Genomic DNA, 25,486 nt, shown 5'->3' with positions numbered 1-25,486 from the left:
TGGTCTCATAGGATAACAGCAAATATCTATTAATTACTATAGAGAGATATTAAACACTTAACCTGTAAGCTACAACGAGAAATATCCTCTAAAGAATCAATAAAGAATAGTGTAATCAAAAAGGATGATAGCAATTGCAAACATTGAAAGTTTAAACTTAATTGAATAAAAATGAGATAGTCAAGACATCAGTGGTATTGATGTTATGGCATTGCCAAAGTCCTCTGACCCAATAGATACAGAATTTACAGAACTATGATACACATTCAGCAACAATAGAGATGTGATTTTAATTTGAGTCGATGTATCTTATCTTTTTTCATCCATTCAATAAGCCTCTAGCAATCATTTCCCGAAGAAGTTTCTCCGCCATGTCATTCTCACCTTTTTCAAACAAAGCACGAATAACGATTTCAAAAGTCACAGCATTTGGTGAGCAACCATTGTCTTCCATTTCAGACAGCAGGGCCAATGCTTCTTCAAATAAGCCCTCTTTGCAGAGCCCATTGATCATAACATTGTATGTCCTCACATTTGGATGATGGTTTTTAATGGAAAGATCTTGAAAAATCTCTTTTGCATCTATAAGTCTTCCACTTTTACATAGGCCATCAATAAGTATAGTATACGTGCATATATTTGGATCAATGCCACTCTCTTTCATCTGATTAAATAACATAAGTGCCTTGTCAAGTTGTTTGATATTGAACATCCCATCCAACAAGGAATTGTAAGTGATTATATTAGCAGGTTGACCTTTATTATGCATCTCAACAAGAAGCTTTGAAGCACAAGAGATTCTCTTTGATTTTCCCAAGCCATCAATTAGAGTATTGTAAGTTACCGTGTTAGGAACCAAGTTCTTGCGACGCATCTCTTCAAAGAGATTCAAGGCATCATCCATCAATTTACTTTTGCACAAGCCATTAATAATAATATTGTAACTTCGGATATTAGGAGCCATTCCTATCTGAGCCATTGTGTCGAATATACATTTTGCCTTGTTTAAGTCATTAACCAAGCAATACCCATCCATTAAACAATTATAAGTAACCACAGTTGGTTCCACAGCATCTTTTGTCATCACGGCCAACACACTCTTAGCATCTTTGATATTTCCCTCCTTACATAGTCCATCAATCAAAGTATTATAGGTACGAACATTTGGAATAATGTTTTTCAGCATCATATGATTTAGTAAATCAATGGCTTCCTTAAGTTGACCCACAAGGCACAATCCAAAAATTAAAGTGGTATAGGTGATAACATTAGGAGAAATTCCCTTAGCAAGCATTTCAGAATAGAAATGAAAAGCCTCACTTACAAGTGTATCCTTGCACAGGCTATCAATAATTGCGCTGTACATGAACACATCAGGAACAATGCCATACCGTGGGATCTTTCTCAACACTTGAATAGCAGCTGCTGTGTGTCCGGTCTTACCGAGCCCATCAATCAAGGTTGCATAAGTGATTTGATTAAACTGAAATCCTTGATCCAGCATTCTGTCGTGAAAGTGCAGTGCTTTTTCAACCTTACCACATAGACAGAGACCTTTAACGAGTGTATTCAACGTTATGGTATTTGGCTGAAAACCCATCCTGAAAATCATGGCGAATATAGAGAAAGCGAGAGTGATCCGACCCATGCCGCAGCAACAATTGATTAAAATATTCAGAGTAACTATGCTGGGCGCAATTCCCCTGGTTTGCAATTGCTGAAAAAGGGAAATGGCGGTGGGGAAATGGTGCGTCTTGGCAAGGGACCCCAAAATCTGGTTAAATTGGATAATGGATGGAGTGCGACGCATAGAGAGCATGCGAGTGAAAGAATCAACAGCTTCATCAACATGGGGCGGGGATGTGAGCTGAGAATGAGAGTGAAGACTTGACATTGAACATGAACAGCAAGGAAAGCGAAAAGGGAAAACATAGGGCACAAGAAAAGAGGGGATATGAAGAGAGAAGCTGAACCTGGAGAATGATGCTGCACGCAACATGTTTGTGTAAAATCCGATCAAATGAGAAGAAGGAGTTGGAAGAGAAAAGAGCGAATTCAATGGTGGAAACAATCACTGTCATGAAACAAAGGTTGAGACTTGATAGTTGAGACCAAATCAACGAACCATGTTAATGAAATTGGAGATAATTTTCTGATTATTCGCACATCATGGCTTATTTTCTAAAAGAAAGAGAATTGTATTTTTTGTTGTGTGAATGGTCAATGGAAAAAGATTGTTAAGGAGGTGGAGATTTCTCCTATTGGATTATTGGAGTTAATCCTCAAGTTAACCCCTCAAATTTGATTCCGAGCTGATTTAGCCCTTAAGATTTTAATTGATTTTAATTGTATTCTGAAATTTTGACATGAGCTTCAATTTAGTCTTTTTATCGTTTTTTGTCATCGAAAAATTGATGTGGCAATTTTGGGTGATACCTAACACATCATAGTAGTTAAATGACGTGGTAAAATGTTTGAAGACATCAATTTAACCCCTAAAAATTTTAAATAAAATCTAAAAGTCCCAATTTCCGCAAATCGCAAGAGTATCTCCAAGAATTGAGAAGAATGTTGGTGAGCAGCAGTCAAGGCTCGAGTAACTCTAGTAGAGCTCGTTTGCATGGTGGCTGGGTGAAGAACGCACACCGTGACAGAGGTGAGAAGGTTTCGTATTGGTGCGGTTGTGGGTTGCGTCCTATTCTTCGGTGGTGGTCTGGGACGGATTCTAATCCAGAAAAATCATTTTATGGATGCCCTAACTATAATGTGAGTTGGTTAAATTGTTGCAAGTTGATTGTGTGTCTTATTTCTCAAATTCTTGTTGGTTTTGTAGTTATTTTTTCTCTCATTTTTTTTTTTTGATTTTTGGTGTTGTAGACTACCTGTAAGAGATGGTGTGGCTTTTTTAAATGGCCAGCTGTTGAAGAAGAAGAAGCCATAGTTGCCAGAAATGAAAGTTCAGTTAGTGAAGACCATTGAAAAATATCTTCGAGATGAAAAATTAGTGCAGTTGAAGCTGAAATTAGAATATTAAAAATGTGGAATATTATATTGTCTGTGTTTGTTATTATTTTTGGATTTGTGATTGTAGCTTATGGATTAGGTGGGAAGAAATATATGTAACTGTGATATCAGTTATGTGAATGAAACATTGTTATGTATTTACTATTTAATGACAAAATAAAAATGAAATTTTATGTTCTTTTGGGTTTTCATTTAACCCTTTTCTCATATCAAACGACGTAGTTTCTAATATTTTCGGCGCCAAGAGTAAAACGACGTCGTTTTGAGAGCGACAGGTGTCATTTAAAATTGCTAGGTCAACACTCCGGTGACGGAAAACGACATAAAGGCCAATTTGATGCTCGGGTCAAAATTTTAGAATATAATTAGAGTCAATTAAAACTTTGAGAGCTAAATTGAGTCGGAATCAAATTTTAGTGGCTAATTTGAATATTAACTCGGATTATTGTGTCCAACTAATTCTAAGTAAAAGCTAATTTTATAAAATATGTTAAAATTAAATTGTAGGGTAAAACACATGTATAATTCAAATATATAACAATATTATATGAAAGTTTCAGACTAAATAACGTTATGTATATGTCTTCGTTCATAATTCTATATAAATCGAATTTATTGAATTTGAATTAGCCATTATAGTACTAAATCAAATTAATATTATTCGAATTACATGGTACTACTAAATCGAACAAAGTCAATTCAAAAATTTAATATGTTTAATTGAACTATTATTTATTTTTCACAGAAATTATCTTTTAAAGAAAGCAATTTTGTTTAAATAAAATAATTGTAAACCCCTGAATTGTAACAATAATTATTTTTGAAGTTTAATTTTACTAAAGTATAAAATATTTTATATACTGTTTAAAATTTTTTATGAGTAATTATTCAAATCAATCATAAATTACTAACAAGTATAGTATGAGGAGTACGTTGATTTTCTCAAAATAGAGTTTTTGTGCCGTCTAGGATAATGTTTGACTTTTGTCAATTCCTTTTTTATTCCCTTCTTTATTCCTTTCTTTTAATTCGCCATGAAATTGTCGAGTTTGGAGAGACTCTGACAGTCCATAACCTTGTGTCAATTCTACTCCATGGAGATTGTATTTATATGTGAAACAAAATCAATCTCGCCTGGTAAAAAGTAAGTTGCGATCTTGTCATTTTACGGATTGGAGGATTGTTAGTTTGTTAGTCCGAGCTGGTGGATTGGCTTTAGCATGGAAAAAAGCACAGCGGTTGAGGTTCTTGCTGAAAAAGAGTTTTTTATAGCTGTCGAAGGTAACTGATTGATGCAGAATTTTTCACACTTATTATTGACAAGTATACCGAGTCATACCAAGTAATAAACTCACGGTAAATGAGTGTCAAATTATGATCAGTTTAATAAATTTAACGATAATTTATTGGTTTAACCAGTAATTTAGTGATACTACATAATATGATCGATTTGATTACCAATTTGTTTTATTCTCATTCTCATGTATTAATAAAACGTTATCTACATATGTAAGTGGTAAGATTGTCATTGGAATGCCCTTTCAAATAATGTCTTTGAACAAAAATTATTCACTTTCATATGTATGATATATGGAGATATACTAATCATGTAGTTTGAAGAGACAAAAAAAAAAAAAAAATCTAAAGTAAATAAAAATATTATTTTCTAAAATAAATTATTCTAATGTTATATACCAAAATAATTTTTTCTAAAAAGATAGCCAAAATCGAGATCTCATCTAATTCTCCCTACAATCGCAAGATTAGAAGAATCTAATCCTATTTTGATGTCCCTCCCACCTCCGAAAATGTATATCTCATTTGTCTCACCCTATTTTGATGTCTCCTTCAGGTTAGTGGTAAATGAAAAAATGGCTAAAAGAACAAGAAAAGGAGAAGATAATCATCATGATAAAATAAAAAAGAAGAAATGGTAATGGAGAATAGTACTGAAAAGATGTTAGAGAACATACGTATTGATAATGTTATATTACATGGTACTGTGTCAAAATCACTACTTAATGCCAAGGATACAAAAAATAAATAAATAAATAAAAATAAATAAATGAAAAAAAAAAAAGAGTTTTTCATGCATACAGGAGTTTAAGCTGAATAGAATAATTGACTTTGGTTGAATAATATTAATTGCAAAACTCCATGGGGTCTTCTATCAGCTTCAATAATTTACATAAAATTCATTTACATCAAATTCTTCAATGGTAACAAAATGACATTGACAGAGAATCCATTAAGTACCAACATAACTTAAATAAAGGAATTATTCTTTTGCTGCATTGAATGATTGCATATAAAGCATAACATATTACAAAAAGAAATTACGGTTTGAAGGAGGATTTACAATAACCAGGTAATCTACAATGAAATTCAGACTCAATTATACAACAGTGCTTGAAATATTATATGTACTCGCATCTTTGTAGAATTTTTTATGTAAAACTGAAACCAAATTTCAGATCAGATTGTGTAAGCGGAAGAACCACTCAAGTTTTATGAGAGCCTGCCTCTTATGATCACTCGTTCACTCTACAAGTAGGAACAGTTGCTAGATTTATTGCAAAATAGTCCCCTAGGGGGGAAAAACAAATTAACACCTCATCTGATCAAGAAGAAATTATCAAGTTGTGCAAAGGCCAAAATTGATCATGAAACCTGTTGTACAAAATAGTATGCATTACAGTTAGTCTAATATGTTAGACTATTGATACTTAACATAGCATAATCATCATAAAGCTAAAAAGAATGGTATTTAGAATCACAGAAATGGAAAGGTATAATTATTCTAGAAATTTCTATAGTTTCACTAAATTTCAATTAATTTTCTATAGTTTAAAAGTTCGTAATCAAGTTCTTAAATAAAAATTTTCAATTAGATATTTGTAGCTTAAACATTTCTAATTAAGTCCCTGTATTGTACAAATGTTAATACAAGGACTAAGACAGTAAGACTATAGAAGTTTGAACTAGAGACCTAATTTGAAAATTTCTATACAAAAGAATTTGATTACAAACGTTAAAAATAATAAAGACCTGATTAAAAATTAAATGAAATTATAGGGACCATTGGAGTAACTTAACCAAATGGGGAGATCAATCTTATCTTACAGTGCAAGGTATTAAAAACAGTGTCGCAAACTTATGAACTGAATGATCAAATGGCAAAGTTTGATACCGCTCTAGCTGCAGGCACTGGCAAAGTTCATTGCAATTAATTTTGAAAATTCAGAATGGCCTTCAAGGATTTGCATATGGCCTTCAAGGATGTTCACCATTTTCTAATTTAGAAAACTCAGAGTCATCCTCATCTTCCCAATCAATGTCTTGCTCCTCATCAGAATCATCATCTTCATCGTCATCATAATCATCCAAACCATCAAAATTTTCATCTTCGCTCTGCAAATAACATAAAAGTGGATAAATTAATTTTGGAATGATAATCTATTCTTTTCAAAATTAAAAGGAAAAAAGAATCCCATCAGTGTTTGACCTCCTACACTCTTTCAATGATAGGTAAATTACTGTGATGAACAGTCTCATATTGCATTATACTATATAGCTGTGTTTACATTAGATCCAAAACTTATCACCCAAGTTGTTGTCTAGGAGAATCAGAATTGTATGATCGAGAAAATTATGAAAGCCATGGCTATATGCAGAAGTTGTATTGATTTGGCAAAGAACAATTCCATTGCATTCCCAAAGTAAGGCAGATAAGAAACCATCAAGAGAAGTGGGGTATCTTACTTGGCTGAATTCCGAGCTATTGTCTATTTGGTTATGGTCCTCTATGTTTGGCATATCTTCATCTTCCAGATCTTGAGGCATTCCCTGCAGAAATTATTTAAATTATAGGTTGATGAAACTTGATAATAGAGACCATAGAGAAACCAAAATGCCGACATAAAAACACAGAGCAAAATAAACTATGATGGATCAAATACTTACAAGTTCTGTTTTCATTTGTTCTATGGTTTTCTCCAACTCAGTAATATGCTGACTAAGAGCCTGCACAGTTCATACAAGATTGAATATAACATTACAGATTTAAAAAGGAAAAAAGAAAAGAAAAAAGATGAACAGATTAGCAATATAACAAAGGGGTACCTCATGCCGTTGCATAGCCACCGATCGCTTCAATGCTTTTTGCTTTGTCAGTAAGTTTTTAGGCCTCAGAATGATGGGCCTCTTATAATTCTTTCCACGATAGTAAATAAGAGCAAATCCTTTGGGAACTCTCTCTATTGCCACTAGGATTCCACCACTTTCAAATTCCAGTAACCTTGCTGTATCTTCAACAAAAGCAAGGGTCTCCTGTTTTGATATCAATTTTACAAGCTCTCGATGTTTCCAATGCAAATGCATGTTCTCAACGACACCATCAAAAACACCACGAATACCTGCAGTTAGACACAAACTGATGTCAGTTTTGTATCATTGGAATGGAACAGCTTTCGGTCAGACGAAAATCAACCCACCAAGTGGTAAATATGCCTTCATTCTTAAACCAATCCGACGGAACACAACACGTTCTTCATCTGTGATTGTCTCCTGGTCATAATCAGGACCAGCTGGAACCATAGATGCTTCTATTTTTGCTAACAGCCTTTCTGCCCTAAGTTTTTTGGCCTCAGCCTGTTCATACATTAAGTGTTAAATACAAACAAGGGAAGTTAACAATTGTCAAGATTTGCGGAGGCCAATCAAAACAACATGAAAATCCCATTCAACCCAGAATCCGGCAACATATGTTGCATTGCATTCATCTTAGCATATAATTTTAAAGTTACAGCCAGCTGATCTAGGCATCATAATTTGAGTAAATTTACAATCTAAACTAAACTTTACAAAACTGTCAGCAGACAAACTAAGAAAGTAAAATTTAATGGGATAAAGTTAACAGGATAAGGATATATATCTTGAACAATGAAGAAATAAAAAGACAGGACCCAACTCCTATGCCAAACATATATCCACATGCACAATAAATCATGTTAAGCATATAAACAATTGATTATTAAAAAAAAAAAACCCACTTACGGTAGCTAATTTATGTTCGATATGTCTGACTAGCCTGACTTGCTTGGATTTGGCAGCTTCCTCCATCATCCTCTCCCGTTCTTCAGTAGATATATCCCTTCCCCAGCGTGCCTGAGCTTCATAGAACTCTGCTAAAGATCCTGCTCGTGGTGTTGCTGATTCATCCTTCCCTGATGGAGTAGCATCAAGAACACCAGACCGGAACTTGTCTTCAACATCTTGTACCTGTTTGGTCATTTCCTGTCTTTCAGCTAGGACCGTAGCTACAGCTGTCGGGACAAAGTCCTTCCCACGATATATAACAATGTAATATTTATTCCTTAGCAGCAAGGTACCTCCGGTCAATGTCTGCACTTTAACAGAATAACAGTCACTTTTCTGATAATCAGATTAACATATGAGATGGATTTACATATTTTTAGCTTATAACATGTGAGCAATTAAAGAATTATGCTTTAAAAAAAAAACACAAGAAAACAAAAACAATAAATAAATAAAACAAAACTAATTTTTCACCACCTTACATGAACCAGCCCATAGAATGAGTATCAATATCTTCAAAATAGATCCCCCCCCCCCCCCCCCAAAACAAAAAGATAACATTTAAAAAATGAAGATTAAAAAAAGAACCACATTCTTATGGATAAAAGGAAAATAATAAAATAATATATTCTTTGAGTATATAATGCCCCTAAAATTATTCTTAGGTATAATTATGTTACTAGTAAAAGTCAATGCCAAAAACGCACTACTTCACTGGAAGATCAATCTGTAAAACAATTATTGATTGGTTTGTTACTCCAATGTACTGAATAAAGCATAGCCAACAGCTTAAAGGGACACTGTTTTTTCGGTTAAAAACTTCAGAGGTCATTTTAACAACCCCCACACCGCAGCCTCACCTCCGCACGGTCTTGGTTCCAATTGAACCACCCACAAGCAACTCATGTTACCTACAGCCTGATTGACCTAATTAGAAGAACTATGACTTGACTAACAAACTCTACCAGCTAGGGCTGCCAACTAGATTAGGACAAAAAACTTATGAGCTAAATACCTAATCTACCCCTGATGTATCTTCTCCCTCAAGCCTCCTCTGTCTCACTCCCTTCTCATTCTCTAATATTTCACTTGATGTTATCAACTTTCCAACCTATTGTCAGTGTTCTGGATTAAATACAAGCACAATTATAGAATCAAATAACTGCAAATGGGAAACCACAAATAACAGACCTTTATCTCCTCAGCCATCAGTTCATTGTTTGTGTTCTGGATACCACGTTTTACAGCAATCTTTGCAATTAAACTTTTCTCCCAAAGCTTAAGAATAGCACAAGCTAGGCCTTGGTGACGTCTATTTCTCCCTTCATAATTGCCAGGAAATAATCCATATAAGTAAAAGGAAAATAAACTCAACAAAATATTACAACAGACAAATTTTACCCAAGGCAAAATGACAAGGAAGTGTCTTGGCAAGTTTCCTTAAATTGGTCATTTCCGCATTTGTTAGTCGAGAACGCATTCCAGTAGGAAGAAGCCTAAAGGGTGTTTTGTAACCTGGAACTGTAGGGGGAAGTGAATCAGCATCAACAGGAAGTATTCCTGTACCCCACCATTCAATGAAACGAGGACCTAAACTATCAAGCAGGGCATTGTACTCCGCTTCCTCCTCTGTCATGTTTTCAGGCTGTACTCGATTCCACACAATTGGCTCACTCTTCTCCGATGATGAGGCTGCATCACTGTCTTTTGTTCTCGAAGAGACATCCGGTACAAAAAAAGCATCACCTTCTTTTGCATTGTGTTGACCCCCAGATGAAGGCCCCTGGTAATTAGCACCACGATAAACCATCATAACACTACCTGCCCTCCATGTGACCAACCCTCCTGTTCGGCGCTGCACACTGCAACAAGTCAGTTGATATGCTCTTCAACGCATTAGAACAAACATCAAAGGTAAATCTCTAATGGCTATGCTTGAACAAGGATACAAGTATAAATATGTATATCAGTGATATATCGACCAAACAAGTAAATCAAATGCAAATTTTAATTTTAGAAGCGGCTCACGAAGCCCACCAAAACATGAATGACACTGAAGTAAATTATTCATGTCCTATCACATGTCAACTTCTACAACTACTTCAACATAAAAAAAAAGCTGCCATTTCTAGCATGTCTGGATTTGATATTGCATTTTCCAAAGCATGGTTTAGAAGGTGTGCATCATGTTGAATTATATTTTAACATGATCTTTAGTCCTAATCTATGATTCGCGCGCACGCGAAAAAGGGTTTATTCTTAGATAAGCAATGATCTATCCTCCTAAGCATCCTACTAAATACCAAATGCGAGAAGAGTTGAAAACTTTTTTAAGATTTCAATACATAAAAAATCTTTACTATTAAATTGTTTAGAACATTTTTGGGATGCTAGATCATTACTCTTCTCAGAGAGATCAATTCATTTGCAAACTATAAAACCAACACATCATTCCAATTGACGCTATCAGGTCACGATGATCAATCGGCGCCGAGGTCTCAACCGAAACAAAGAAATTCAAAAGCAAAAGCAGAGGCAATGAACCAAACCTCAACAATCTCATGAGCAGTCCTCATGTCCCTTGCAAGGTCCTCATGAAACTTGAGCCTCACAAGCTCCTCCTTCCTCCACCTCTCATGAATCTTCTCCATAACCTCCTTGGTGAGCCCAGCTTTAGGGACATTAACCCTCTCCCTAGTACGCATTCCTTCCCTCCTTAACCTCCTCAAAACCTCGTCCTCAAGCGTCAGCTCCGCCAAAGTTGGAGCCTTTACTCTCCTCTTATCCCTCATCCCTTTCTCCCCTCCCTCTTTAGCAGCACCCATATCTGTCTCTTCCACTTCTCTCTGCCATGGCAAAAAAACCATCTCATCATCACCAACACCATCATCTTCACGTACAATAGCATCAGGCCTAACCCATTCCCTTCTCAGAAGCTCACCAAGCCTCTCTTCTCCGGTCACCGGAAAATCATCACCAGCACCACCAATTGAGACCTCTTCTTTTCCTTCTTCATCATCATCATCATCATCATCATCTGAAGCCAATCCCAGGTTCCTCAACCGAAGAACGATCCTCTCAACCGCGTTTTGCCCCTTATCACCGTCAAAGTAACGATTTTCCGTTGTATCATGAAGTGGGTCGTTGGTGTGAGATTCGGTGACCCTTTTGGAGGAATTATTGGGGGGAGGGGTTTTTGCGAGCCATGGGGCAGAAGGGTTGCTGGTGCTGGTGCTGGTGTTGGTGTTAGGTTTTGTTGTGGAAGAAGAACGGTTATTCTGTTTTGTATGTTGTTGTTGTGAGGTTCTAAGAGAAGAGAAGGGTGTGAGTGTAAGAGTGCGGAATGGGGGTTTAGAGCCAAAGAAGAAGAGCGTTGAGGAGGAAGATGAAGAATGAGGAGAAGTGAGTGAGAGTGATGAAGGTGAACAAGTTTTGAGGTGCAATTCAGAGAGGTTAGTAGTTGCCGTCGTGGTGGCTGCGAACGCCATTTGTTTTGTATTGATAGTTCTTAATAGAGTCGCATTGTTCGTTTCGTTTTCTTCGGTTTGTGTTCGGAAGAGAAAAGTTGCAGACTTTGGAGCTGTGTAACTAAGAAGAAGAAGAAGAAGAAGAAGAAATGATGATGATGATGATGCAATGCAAGTGGCAGCAACAAAAGGCGATAAGGTTTTTCACTTTTTTCGGTGTGAAAATTAACTTACATAAAAAAATATCTACAAAATTATTTAAAAAATTACTATGTAAATAAAAACAATCATGTTAAATACTAAAATTAACCATCTATAAAATACATATAAAAATATAAAATACACACTAAAATGAGTTCAATTATATATGTATTTAATTATTTATACATAAATATATATTAATTAATTTTAGTGTAAAAATAATATTTTTAAAATAAAATTTGATCATTAAATTAATTATATATTTATATCTAAATATATATTATTTAATTTATTTTTAATATATATTTTATATTTTAATAAATATTTTATATTAATAATTAATTTAATGATTAATTTTTTTATTGAATTATTAATTATAATTTATGATTTGATTTGTCATTTCAAGCTTACAAATTAATATTATTTTTATTACCAATAAATTAATTGGGATTAATCTATTTATTATTTCACTCTTTGTTTATGTAAAATTTTCTAAAATCATTTCAGAAAAAAGACATAGGTTGCCCAGAGGTACAAGTTTGTATTTTCACCTTTTCTCAACTCAAATTTAAAGCTCAACATAGAACATACAAAACTAAAAACAGGAAACATTAGTACCTGAAACAAACAAATATGATCACACAACCTCATTCATCACAACAAAAGTTCTTCATCGTCTTATGGTGATTCTTTTCCTCTCAACTTACAACTTCATTCAAACACTAACAATTTCTACATTCTGGATGGATGTTCTTTTCTGTTTAAACTTTCGAACTTGGTTAATTTGTTACCCATTGTCTGCAATTATCTTTTAACGAAATCACTTTGTTGACTACAAAAAAGATTCTTCCCAATGAATGTACTTTATCATTTTTAAAATGAATTTCACCCCAAGGAAATGTTCTCTTGATTGATCCATTTTTTGGCAGATACATCATGTAGTTTCCATATTTAAAATTTTTTTAGCCAAAAGAGAACAAGAGAGAGATACAAAAGCATGCTAAATCTAAACAATCAACCATGCCATATTACATTGGAGATTTGACCTCAGAATCATATATCTATCTATTAAATCTGTTGACAATGACAACTAATAGTATCTCTTCAGTTACTGGATATGTTAATGGAGACATGATATATGCTCAAAAGTGACAAATTATATATATGCAAAGAAAAATAAACAAGAGTGGAACTATATATATTATATGTCACCAGTTTAAGTTTACATAAACACCACTCATGTCAACTATATAATGGTAACAATTCCACAACTAGTTTGTGATGGAAATAACCAACCTTCACATCCTATAAAATCATGTCTTGTGAAAAGACTACACAACCCTTACATTCCTACAATAGAAACAAAACTAATTTTCTGGTTGTCCAAACCCATGAATCTCTAAGGATATCTACTGGCCTAAACCCTATGAAGAAAAACTATAATAGTCCTTTCTGTATTGAATGCAGCACCTGATTCCCAACATTATGCATACCAATACAAAAATTAATCAAATTAACCATATACAAGCTATAATGTGATACTATAAGATGACTTGCATGCTAAGAAAATTAGAAAACATGTACAAAATCTTTTCATGATGGTCCTTCTTTTTCCCATAAGCAAAGTTGAGCATGGGAAAGTATATATTAACTTCAACTACAAAGTAGAAGGAAGACAAGGGTCAGCTTCCACTTCCAGAAGATCTTCGACTCATTGAAGGAGAAGAATTAATCATCTCTTGACCTAGCTCCCTTATTTTGCTGAGAAGCATCATTTGCTCAGTTTCCAATTGGACTATGTAACCTTCTTGTGTATCCTCTAAAGTTTCTAGCTCACTCAAAGCTTCTGATAGCCCGTCGAGGTTTCCGTCCTCTATTAAAGACCGGAACTTGATCATCATCTGTTTAATCTGCGACGATATTTCAATTTATGCAATGTGTCAACATAAAATGAGGATGATAATAACTTCACACAGCACAACTTATATGTTGATAGTTTTGCAACATTTGTTCAATAATGCTGAAAAATTGGTCATTTTGAAGCTCAATATAGCAGTGCGGAAAGTTTGCAGCAAGCATTTTTACAGCAGTAAGAATATTTTATAGCAGTGTATTTGCAAGATCTAGGTTCTAATTTTATTCCGTTTTGCAAGTTTTGTTAAGGGACTTAACACAGGTTACACCTTAGGCTTACAATGTGATTTCTCTCTTCAATTAATTCTTTTGATGTGCCTCCTATTCTATACTTCCCCATTTCATTTGATAAAACATTTCATTCATAACATTGAATAAAGAACATGTAAGCAGAAATAGTAAGAAAGAAACATTTTGTACGAGAGTGCTTCAGCAAAATTCGAAGCCATTGAGAATTCAGTTGTCTCATGAATGGTATTTTTGTTGTGAGCATTCACTCATCGCCACTTAATCATGATAATTCTCCAATGTGAGTTATGTTTTCCCAAGTCTTTAGCATAGATGTTAGCCATTTCCATACCATTATACATAGTAGAATTGTGTAGTTTTGTTATTTAATGATTTCATAGTTCTTATTTATGTATGTTTAGCACAAAAAGAGGAAATTCAACCTATTGCAACCATGCTAGAGCACAATCAAGTCAGAAGATACAGGATTGCAACTGTGGGCTCTAACACAGGCATGCCATGTTGGAGCACAATTGCGACTCTCAACACGTAAATTATTTAATCAACATGTGATTAAGGGTAATAAAAGGGGTATTTTTAAAATAAAAGAGGAATGTCATTAAGAAAATTACAAAAAGATGAGAGTATCAGAGATCCTCCTTACAAAGAAGCAAAAAACAAACAAAAGATCAACCAAGTGCAGCTTTCCAATCTCAACATGTTTGAGAGCTTTACACCAAATAGATGTTATATGACTAATTTGATCCCATAAAACTTGTCAAGCTGAAGATCTATCATTAGAGGTGCATGAATTCCAATCCAACTAAATACTACAGAGTCTATCATTCAAGGGTTTTTAACCATGCAATTAAGCATCTTTTGGCACAATCTCCAAACCGTTAACACTGAGGAGGCAGCTGGAGAAGGTTCTTGGAAGTTATTGAGTTCCAAATGATCACTAATAGATACAAAAAAGGCACAATGGCTTCAATCTCAATGGAGCTTCTTTCACCTCTCCTCCATTTTTGTTATCTTGTTCTCATCGTTAATGAGATAGACCCTTTAATTAGGCCATTGATATAGCCACTCTTTGATTATTAATCTCATTATGATGTAATTCACGTTTCCTATTCAAATGTCTAATCAACACTTGATTGAATTGACATGAACTTGAGAAAGGAATTCAAACCTTCTTGTCATGCTTGCTACAGGTTGAGTGAAAGTAAGAGATAAGCAAAAGTAATTTGTGTGGTTATTTGGTAAGGAATCCACTGATCTTCTTAATCATTCATTTCAGTGTAGTTTATTCTAACAGATTAGGTATTCACATTGAGGTGAAGAGAATTAATTATTTCAAAAGAAACATAGTTAATCTAGGAAACCCAACTATTAATTGTTAAACAAGGAACTGAACAACAGAATAAAGAGTTTAGTGGCATGATTGATTAGTTTTACTCAACAAGTAAGAGCAAAAGCGAAACAATATCCTATTTTGATATTTTTCTTTGGCGCTATTTAGATATATAAATTTGTTCTATGGCACGAGTTGATGATTTCAGAAAGCAATTACTTAATTTGAGACGATGTCCAACATCCCTCATACTTCAAGTATATATGACTATATATTAAAGAGTTTTTCCCTTATTTATTAATTTATATTATTTTACTTTCAAACACATACTTTACAAATTGAACATACTTCTTCACAAAAACAATTCCTACTAGTTGCCATTTTTCCAGACAGGTAAGCCCTTAGAATCTTATCCCATTATTGTTTACAACAAAACATAATTTGTTTTGCTCAATATCCAAATACCAAATAAACTTACATGTGAAAAAAAAAAATCTTTGGTTCATCAATAATTTTATGTTTGGATGTATATATGCACCTATTGGCAAATTATATTAGTGAAGCCTGGAATCTAGGAAGGGCAACAAGTGTGTGCAAGTTTTGTGGGGCATTACATCGGTGCGGAGACAAGAGAGTATATACGCTAACCATCTATAAATCTACATTATTGTGGAAACATCACAAAAGCCATTCCATGTAATTATTCAAATTTATAATGGGGCTTTGGCCATAACAGTTATATACATTTTTCTAACTTTATATTACCAAATTTGTAATATTTGAATCTATAACTCGGCTTTGGGTCATCATAGTTACATACCTTTTCTTTCCTTTATGTCAGTAAGCTTTTATTTTATTGTAAAAGATAATTTGCTTTCACTAAATTTTCATTTCTCTCTTAATTATTTCTATTATTATATCTATAAAAAATATAATTAATATGCTTTATCTACCCATGCTTCTCCATCTAGTTAGCAACTTAGAAGAGAAATTTCTAGATTTGCAAGATCTCACCTGGTTCGGAATTTGGTGTAATTTGCTCAAGGAAGGTTCAGAATCTATACTATTTCTCTTTTGCAACTCCGGAACTTTTCTAGTAATTTGGATGTGAATCTCTCCCCTTTTCACACCTTGGAGGGGTATCCACTTGTCGGCCGTTTCATTTGGAGGCAGCCTTTGATATTCGACGACACATTCACCTATGCTTGATGCGGCCAACAATGCATTGTGGTCCTTCACATAGAGTACAAGGGGACTACCATCATCGAGGAACTCTAAGGTCTGGTTCCACTGAGGGTTAAGAGTTTTGTATATAACCTACACCACAATGAAAATATGAAATTACAAGACAAAAAAAAGTGCAATCTACCCTTGCAAAATAAAGCAATACATAATTGAGGAGCAAGTTACCCCAAAAGGATTAAACGAAATGAAAGATAAGAGAGATACGGCAAACTGAAAAGTTATAGAAGTTAGTAAGAATCCACCATGCCATGGATACCTTTAATATTTAGGTGATGTTACACACAATTCCCCTTGATTTATCATGCTTACACTACCCTCCTTCGAGTTCGAGGGGAGGTCAATATGTCTATAATGGAGGTTAATGTCACATTTTACAGAATACAAGGGTGTCAAGTGTTATATAACCTAAATTTCAAAAGATTAGTGTATACTTTTACAAACGAAGGAATGTCATTTTTACTAATAACGCTTAACTGTGGGGCAAGTCAGTGTAATTTGCCTTAATATTTGTATCATAATCCAGATAAAACTGTAATGCCTAAGGAAAATCACTTTCATGAAAAGAAACCAAGGAAAAAGTGTTCCAACCTTCGTCTTTTTCTTTATGTTTCCATATTGCACCCTCACAAATGGATCGCTTGTGCCTCGTAGATCAGCGGCAACAAGATCCCTTCCCTCAATTAGAACAAGTTCTATCCAACCATTGGCCGGGCCTGGAGCTGATCCCTGGCCATTTTCAATGTAGCAAAGCATGTTAGAATTAAGTGATTAAGAGATAATATACAAATAGAATCTCAGCTGTTTGCATATCTTTTCTTCTGATTTGTATAATTTACTAAAAGCATCACTAATTTTTTTACTGATAAAACACACCCTTGAATTTGATCCTTCTTGGTCGTCGAGCCTGACTGCTTGTATTTGAAGTCTTAATTCTCCAGAACGCACTCTTTCTAGAGGTATCCATACATCCCTGACTGTTCCATCTACCAGCCCTTCCAAATTTACATTTGCACTACCAATGTTTTCGTCTCCGAAAATTTCTTCACTGAAGCCTTTTACTTTTAAGTAGTCACCGCCACTAACCTCATCGAATTCAAACGTCTGGTTCCATACAGGATTCGAACCATGGGCAGTCTTTGTTTTCAGGACAGTCTGGAAGATTAACAACAAAATTATATATGGCGTAATCATTACAACCTCAGTTAATCATGTTAATGAGAGAGAAGTGCCTTGGAGACACAACACCACTCACCTTACCATACTGAAGTTTGACATATGGATCAAACTTTCCAGATTTATCTTTTGCAGCGAGATCCTTTCCTTCCATAACAGTTATGTTAAGTTTCCTTCCAGTTCTTAACTGAATATTTGATGATCCACTAACTGATGACTGAGAACTCGACCGGAGACTGTTCAAGCTATGCGTACCATCAGAATATTGCCACTCTTTTACTACAATGCTGACCTTCAACTGAAAATTGAAGAAAGGAGGTAAATGAATATGCCATTCAACAATATTTTATTTTCATTCAAAAAGCTAAATCAATTATCCATCACAAAATCTGGCCTAAAGAGCATTTTTCTAGGAGGTATTACTAAAAATCAGTCAAAAATAGAAAAATAATCATTTTGTATATTAAAAGGTTATAGCATTCATTAAGACCAATTAAAATTGATATAATAAACTAAGCCCGGACCACAAACAGATGAAGCTAGAAGCATAACACAACAAAGGCTATCACTATGAAACTCCATAATCAATTTTAAATGATTAATATCGATATAATGTTATTTACAAAGAAATGTTATCAACATTGAAAATATGTCCAGTTCGTGTACAAATTTCACATGAGAAAATTGTTTCCCGCGTGGCCATAATGCAACCAAAGTGTCTAAATCATAAAGCAGGAGGAACTAATTATAGAATGGTCATAAACACTGTACCTCCCCGGGGTTAGCCCCCTCAAATGGGACCATCATTTCAACTTCATCTCCACAAAATTGTGCTTGCTTTGCTATGACCCCAGAATCGGGTCCTATTGCCCAGAATATTGTTGAATCATCTTCAACATGCCTCATCTGCTCAAAAACTTACCATAGTAAGGACTGTATAAAAGTTGAAGTAGTTTCCAAAACATAATAAAGACTAAAGAAATGTAACTACTATTTGACCTGACATGGTAATTATTTTGGTACCTTGATTTCACAACTTGCTAGGTAGTCACACTTGATATTGTTGGGATGAGACTCATAAAGATTGAAACGAAGGTTTCCAGCGTTATCATGTAAAACCATATTAAATGGTGCATCCCATCGAGGGGTTGATCCAAGTCTAACATCTGTTCTCCTGATTAAGTCCCCAACTTCTACCTCGACAAATGTTTGTAGGTCCTTGTCATCAAAACTGTCCACCGAGAAACTATTGGTTGTACCATTTTGAGGCCTCCTAGATCCCCCCTTGAAGCAACTCCTTGAAAGTTTACTAGCCGAAATCACTCTAATATATATAATGCCACCAACAGCCTTCTTCCTCAAATCAACAGCAGGCAAAGTAAAACAGCGGCGCCGAGGTTCCACCATGGTCTTAACCAAGGTGTCAGTAAAAAGCTTTTCCTACAAAAAAATAAATTCAAAATAAGCATGATTACAAGAAAGGCATCAAGCTGATATCCGTTTACATAGAATCAGCTTCATAATCCACAATGCATTACAATTTCTAAGAGTTGCATCAAAACCGAAGTTCATATTCTTTCTACAACAGCACCGCAAATAGAAGTCTTTTATGGAAAACAGCACAACTCGAAATTTATTATTTTTCTTACAACAATTATATTAAATCAAACGTAGTAGAAACACACCAGCCAAGAAGAAACACCGGGCCATTCAGTGGCAGGAAGTGACTGGCTTCCACCGCTTCCAAAGGCGATTCCTATTCTCACCTCAGGAGTTGATACAAATGAATACAAAAGTGCTTTTCCATCCAGGATTGGTGTAAATAGAAGCTGCAAAATGAAATATGAATCTTAATAACAAAAAGATAAAGCACCAAACCATGTTTTTAATTAATGCATGAAAATCAGTTCATAGCCCTAGAAGTAAAGATAACATATCCAAATGTTTTCTTTTTCTCTAAATTTGCTTCTTCAAAATTCAAAATGCGGACATTGCTTTTACATACATCACCCTTGATATGAAGACTATTAATCACAATCCGAGCAGTTCCGATCAATGGCTTTGCAAGCTTCGCAAGCATCAAAATGCTCATTTCATTTGTGTCCCAATCCAAACCCAGTTGTAGGACTCGCTGTTAAATACCAAGAAAATGCTCATTTCATTTGTGTCTGAATCAAAACCTAATCATGTGAAATATTCTTAATAAAATATCTAAAACTACTGTTTTTCAGGTTATAATATTGAAATGTGAAGGAAGTAAAACCTGATCACCGATAGTTGACCATCGCATCCCTTGAAGACCCACACTAGGAGGGCATGAACCCAATGAAAACTCCTGCAGCTCGACTCTTTCCTACAGAATGATTTCCCTAGTTCAGCATGCACCTATGAAATTTCCAGCATCTATGATTGAAGGAAAAGAGTGTTTCTTACTATAAGTCTTGGCTTCCGGAGCTTTAAACGTTTCTAGAGACATAAAGATAAAAGCAAGAAAATCAAATTAGAAAATACATAACAATTCCTGCGGGGGGTGGGGTGTTAGTGCATGTCTGAAGAGTGTGTTGCACAGAATGTAGAAATCTTGCAGAGTGTAGAATGAATAAGAATTGCCAACAAGAAACTTATCGACTCTTTCAATGTTTTCTTAATCACCATAAGAGCTAAAGGAAAAAACAAATTACAAAAACAGAAATCTGTTTGTGTTACAGACTTCCAATCTAAGTTACCCTTTTTATTGAAAACATAGAGAGTATTCCAAAATGTAGAAGATAACAATATGTAGAATCTAAACAAACTACTTTAACCATAATAACTACTATACTTTAATGTTGACAGTAACATAAATGTACTAGGAAACGGCACTGATATTTCACCTCAACTATCGCCGATAACCTTATTGAAAGCTTTGGGTTATAATGGCTGGACCAGATTTCAGTCAAGAGCTTATTCAGCCACTCGCAATGCTCCAACGGAGTGATCGGCTATAAGAACAGGAAGCTGAAGTCAACTTCATAAAGCACTTTGGGAATGTGAAATGATGAAAAGGAGAAGGGAAAGGTACCGATGTGTTCAGTATGATTCGTTGCCATTTCTTATCCAAGTCCTCAACAAGTAGTTTCCGTTGATACCTACCATACTAAAAATGGAACAGCAAAATCTCACATTAACTGCTTATATCATACACTAGGAAAAATATCATTAAGCTCAGGCTCAACCACCATTGATTTTGTCTATTTTCTTCTATTACATTACACATAAGTGTTTCGATGCATAGTTACATGAATTCACCCGTTAAGTGACCAATTCACAATTCACCTGCATACCAAAGCCCCATAATATATTTCCCTCAAAAAATATTTTAAATGTGGCATACTATATACAAATGGATTGCGTTCTATGTAACTATGCTCCAATGTCAACTAATCAAAAAAGGTCAACGGTGCATATCTTAACAGTTTATACTAAAAACTTAGGTATCACCATAATCAGAAATATAATTAGTTAAAAATTGAATCTGAAATGACCTCAATTTCATGAAATTTGACAACAACAATTAAAGTGATCAGGCAAGATAGTTTGTAGTACTAAAAATTGTGCACAAATATTTTAGTAAATGCCAGATGGATAAAGTAAGACAAAAAGAGGGGAAACTAAGGACAATGATTGGAAGACCACCAAATTGGGGAACATTTTGTTGCTTCAAATTCAATTCATGTATTGAATACAGATTTTAAAATGAGAAAATAAAAATAAAAATAAAAAAGTTACCAATCATCACTGAATATCTACCTGTATAGCTATCCACACAACAAGAAGAATGGGAACCCAGGTGGAGAAAGAGAACATCCATTTCTCAATAGCCCAAGCAACCAAAACCAGAGGAATGAAGAATGGAATTGATGGCTTCTCCTTCAAGAGATGGTTGAAGAAGAAGTCCACTGCAACTTCTTCTATGTTGAACAAAAGTCCCCTTTTCTTTCTACTCATTGCAACCACCAAATCACTCTGCTCTTAATGCCACAAAAATAAAAAAGGAAACTTTTTTTTCCTTCTTGTTCTTCTTCTTTGTAGTTGTCAAAAAGTGTGATCTTGTTGCTATGCATTACCTACTCATTCATAGTTTTTTACAATAAGAGACCAGAAAACAAGGTGGGGTAAGAGAAAGGGAAATGAAAGAGTACCCAATTGGGAAATGGAATTGAAGAATGGAATAAAGGAAGAAGATTTGACGGATTTTGAAGGGGATTGTATTACTAGAAGAAGAACAGAGAGAGAGAGAGAAAGAGAGAGAGAAACAAAGACCACAAAAAGTGGGAAGAGCTGAATGGTAAATTCGATAACTGAAACTGAAGCAGTTTCCGAATGTCTTCAAGTGGAAAAATGCGGATATTAATATTATATACTTTTTTTATTTTAATTAATTATTTAATTATGGAGTGATCATGAATTTCAATAGCAGTAATAAATAATAATATGGATTTCGGAGTGATGATATTTCAATCATTTGGAGAGTGATCGTCTTTATTAATGGGTAATAATTAATATCTACTGACGGTGAATTTAAACCGGTTTACAATAAGATTTTAAAACAAGTTTACTATATATATATAAAATCAGTGATTAATATTAATATTAAAATATAAAATATATATTAAAAATAAATTAAATAATATATATTTATATATAAATATATTATAATTAATTTTGTAATTATTTTTTAAATTAATGAAATAAAAGTTAATCATATTTAAATTAAAATAATAAGATACACCTTTTCTAAAAATTAAAAATTCAATTGTGATTAACACTATTTTTTTAAGGGGTCACTCGGATAAAGACGTTTAAAACGTCTAAACGTCTTTTTTTAAAAATATTTTTTAGTAATTAAAATTTAATACATATAATTGATTAAATCGTATTATTTTTGTTAAAATGAGGCCAGATAAATTAATTTGACTGAAAAAAATAGTGAATCAAATCTTGAACCGCCCTAAATTAATATTATTTTTATAGAAAATAACTACAATACCTTTATTATAGAAAATGACTAAAATACTCCTATTATATGTGTTAATTTTGAGAATCCTAAATTCTAGTTCTTTAATTCTCTGTCGTCATAGCGTTATATATGAGTATTTTAGTCATTTTCTATAATATTAATTTAGACTAATTCAAGATTTGATTCATTATTTTTTTGATCAAATTAATTTGTCTGACTTAATTTTGACAAAAATAATACAATTTAATTGATTATATGTATTAAATTTTAATTACTACAAAATATATTTAAAAAAAAATTTAGATACCTTTATCTAAATAACTCACTTTTTTTAAATAAGTATCTCGTCTCCTCATCAAAAATTCAATGGTCATATGTACATATATGTGATATAGAATAATTAAGAATTTTCAGCTTTACAAAGAGTTTATGTATGTCATTATAACACCAATATTATTTTTTCAATTTTCTTCAATAATATTTTATCATGTCACAAAAAGTCTAACTAATTTAAATTAATTAGAATAAAATTATTAAGTAAGATATAACTAACTACCCAACAAATAATCCAAACAAACTACATACTTTCTAACAATTATATTTTTTAAAATCATTATTATCTAACTTAAACTAATTAACAAAATTAATATACTATTAATAATATTGAAATAATCAATTAATTCAGTTACAGGCGAACGTTAGCAATGTGTAGTCGCATTCAATCGGTTGAATGTTCAATGATCTAAAATCTAACGAGAAAAGTAGAAAAAACAGAATTTTTCTAAAAAAATGTTAAAAGAACTTAAAAAATTAACAAATGAACTCGTCTACAGACGAATATATATAGGTTATTTTTGCATGTATTCCATCTTCATCGTAAATGAGATAGTTATACATGTATCTTCTCTTTATCATAGGCGAAATATATTTACAATGATCATAATATCTTATCTCATCACAAACTAAATACACTGTTTTTTTTTTTTTAATCTTATCTTTTTTAAGAATGAAATATGTATATAACAAATTCGTTTTATATGAAAATGAGATAAATAATAAAATATAAAAAATTAAATATTTCAATCTATATCTATATCTATAATTTTTATACTTTTTATTTGTTTAAAAATATTCAATTAACTCCTTATTTTATCATGTTGCTGATTCTTTATTTTAAAAAATTTAAATTCTTTTTTTTTTATGCGTAAGTAGAATTTTTTAATTTTTAAATTGGTACTAAGTTTTTATTGAAAGAAAGAACAAAAATGTAAAGTTTATTGTTTTAAAAAATATTAAGATTTTCTTTAAAACATAATACTAAATAGCAAATTAAAAATATATTCAGATATTTCACCGAATGAGTGACTATAATAATGAGTTTCATTCTCTTATTTATTTATTTGTTTACTACCAATCTGAACTAGAAATATTATTTTCTTTCGTTTTATTTTTTTTAATACATAAAAAATTAATAAAAGGTAGAAAAATATAAAAAACAAAATAATAATTATTTTAAAATGAAGTGAAAAATAATATATCAAATCAGAAAGGTAGGTTTATTACTTTATATGCAGCATGTGGCCAGCCACATTGAAGGACAACTTGCCTTTCATGCCGATCGATGCCACCCCATTGCCAATGATGACAACAAACCTATACATCCAAATTTCTCACCTGCTTTTTGTTTTTTTGTGTTGAATGTTATTTAAAAATTTTTCATATTTGTATCCATGATATAAAAATGTTTTAAACATAAATAAACATAAGAATTATCTAAACCTTGAACGTACAGTAGTTGTACAAAGATAATGTTCCCAAACATTGCTATATTGTTATTATTATTATTATTATTATTATTATTATTATTATTAGAGAATTGTAGATTGATTCAACAACCTATATGTCATACCCGAGTTGACCCACAATCTAATTGTGATATGCCATTAGACTTTTCTCTCTTATTTTCTTGGTAGCAAGTCTTATTCCATAATGATAGGCTTGACCATCAAATTAAATTTTAATATTGGCCGGTCTAGACTATATTAATTTATATTTAAATTTGTGTGTTTTTTATTGCTAAAAGAAAACCATAACCGGAAGAATTTTCTTTTCTCGATAAAGTAAATGGCTTAATTATTAAATCCTTAAAGGATAAAAAGTACCGAAAGTATTAGTCAAGTGTTTTTGTCTTGTTCATGTAATAAGATGTGGTTTTCATCTTACAAGCACTCTCAATTCTCTTGATCAAGTACTTGTAATCGTAAATTATGTAACAGAAGTCGTATTCTGTTTTTAAATGAGTGTTGATTTTAAAATTTTTATTTAGTTTAAAATATTATTAGAATGTATTAAAGTTATAAAAATTAAGAATGAATTTATAAAACTATTCCTTAAAATTAGTATTTCTAATAATATTTTTATTTATTTATTTTCTCTTATTACTTATTCTAAAATTGATTATTTTTTTAATTCCATTTGCTCTATAATAATCTCTCTTCTCTATGAGAAATGACAACTCAACACTATTACATTTGAATAGAGATCATACTACTCCAAACCTAAAATTTTCATACTCATTATGAAAAACAAAATGTACATTATAAATAAATTGATTTGCATTTTTTTTCAAAAATACATCAAACTTTATTGACGAGTAAAATAAAATTATAAATAGGTCTAACAGGACAATAAGCATAAACATGTGAAAAAAAAAATAGAAAATCTCAAGTATACTATTAGAGGTAGACAAAATAAAATTACATAGAGTTAAGAGAGAGGAAGAAAATT

The 25,486-nt window shown here is 32.9% G+C and overlaps 3 protein-coding genes across 5 annotated transcripts; all 3 read right to left on the bottom strand.

The window, feature by feature from the left end:
• Positions 1-135: 135 nt before the first annotated feature.
• Positions 136-2,209, bottom strand: LOC107644298 (uncharacterized). Its single transcript, XM_016348137.3, has 2 exons — positions 1,974-2,209; positions 136-1,867 (listed from the first exon to the last, which is right to left on the bottom strand). Exons 1-2 carry the CDS (start codon positions 2,079-2,081, stop codon positions 320-322), a joined length of 1,656 nt encoding a protein of 551 aa, XP_016203623.1. The 5' UTR covers positions 2,082-2,209; the 3' UTR covers positions 136-319.
• Positions 2,210-5,150: 2,941 nt separating this feature from the next.
• On the bottom strand, positions 5,151-11,806 carry EMB1865 (CRS1 / YhbY (CRM) domain-containing protein). Of its 2 annotated transcripts, XR_001621294.3 has the most exons (10): positions 10,671-11,788; positions 9,523-9,976; positions 9,313-9,443; positions 8,080-8,427; positions 7,518-7,674; positions 7,147-7,439; positions 6,988-7,047; positions 6,787-6,870; positions 6,215-6,435; positions 5,151-5,694 (listed from the first exon to the last, which is right to left on the bottom strand). XR_001621294.3 is itself a non-coding variant. In XM_016348133.3 (9 exons), the coding sequence occupies exons 1-9, from the start codon at positions 11,607-11,609 to the stop codon at positions 6,298-6,300; spliced, it is 2,604 nt and encodes an 867-aa protein (XP_016203619.1). In that variant the 5' UTR covers positions 11,610-11,806; the 3' UTR covers positions 5,894-6,297. The 2 variants fall into 2 exon arrangements, 1 of the variants encoding a protein (XP_016203619.1); XM_016348133.3 differs by lacking the exon at positions 5,151-5,694 and having other exon boundaries at positions 5,894-6,435; positions 10,671-11,806.
• A 1,160-nt stretch (positions 11,807-12,966) lies between these two features.
• Positions 12,967-22,070, bottom strand: LOC107644291 (uncharacterized). 2 transcript variants are annotated; one of them, XM_016348132.3, is made up of 14 exons: positions 21,490-22,070; positions 20,762-20,836; positions 20,574-20,681; positions 20,134-20,166; positions 19,964-20,053; positions 19,706-19,831; positions 19,386-19,529; positions 18,724-19,140; positions 18,472-18,606; positions 17,780-17,998; positions 17,401-17,679; positions 17,116-17,253; positions 16,297-16,599; positions 12,967-13,699 (listed from the first exon to the last, which is right to left on the bottom strand). In XM_016348132.3, the coding sequence occupies exons 1-14, from the start codon at positions 21,685-21,687 to the stop codon at positions 13,472-13,474; spliced, it is 2,493 nt and encodes an 830-aa protein (XP_016203618.1). In that variant the 5' UTR covers positions 21,688-22,070; the 3' UTR covers positions 12,967-13,471. The 2 variants fall into 2 exon arrangements, with proteins under 2 accessions (XP_016203618.1, XP_088344326.1); XM_088488200.1 differs by lacking the exon at positions 20,134-20,166 and having other exon boundaries at positions 19,964-20,069; positions 20,563-20,681.
• Between the last annotated feature and the right edge of the window lie 3,416 nt (positions 22,071-25,486).

Source organism: Arachis ipaensis, chromosome B5 (assembly GCF_059453495.1).
Source record: "Arachis ipaensis isolate K30076 ecotype BB chromosome B5, ASM5945349v1, whole genome shotgun sequence".
In the NCBI taxonomy this organism is placed as follows: domain Eukaryota; kingdom Viridiplantae; phylum Streptophyta; class Magnoliopsida; order Fabales; family Fabaceae; genus Arachis; species Arachis ipaensis.
This window is presented reverse-complemented; position numbering and strand designations above follow the sequence as displayed.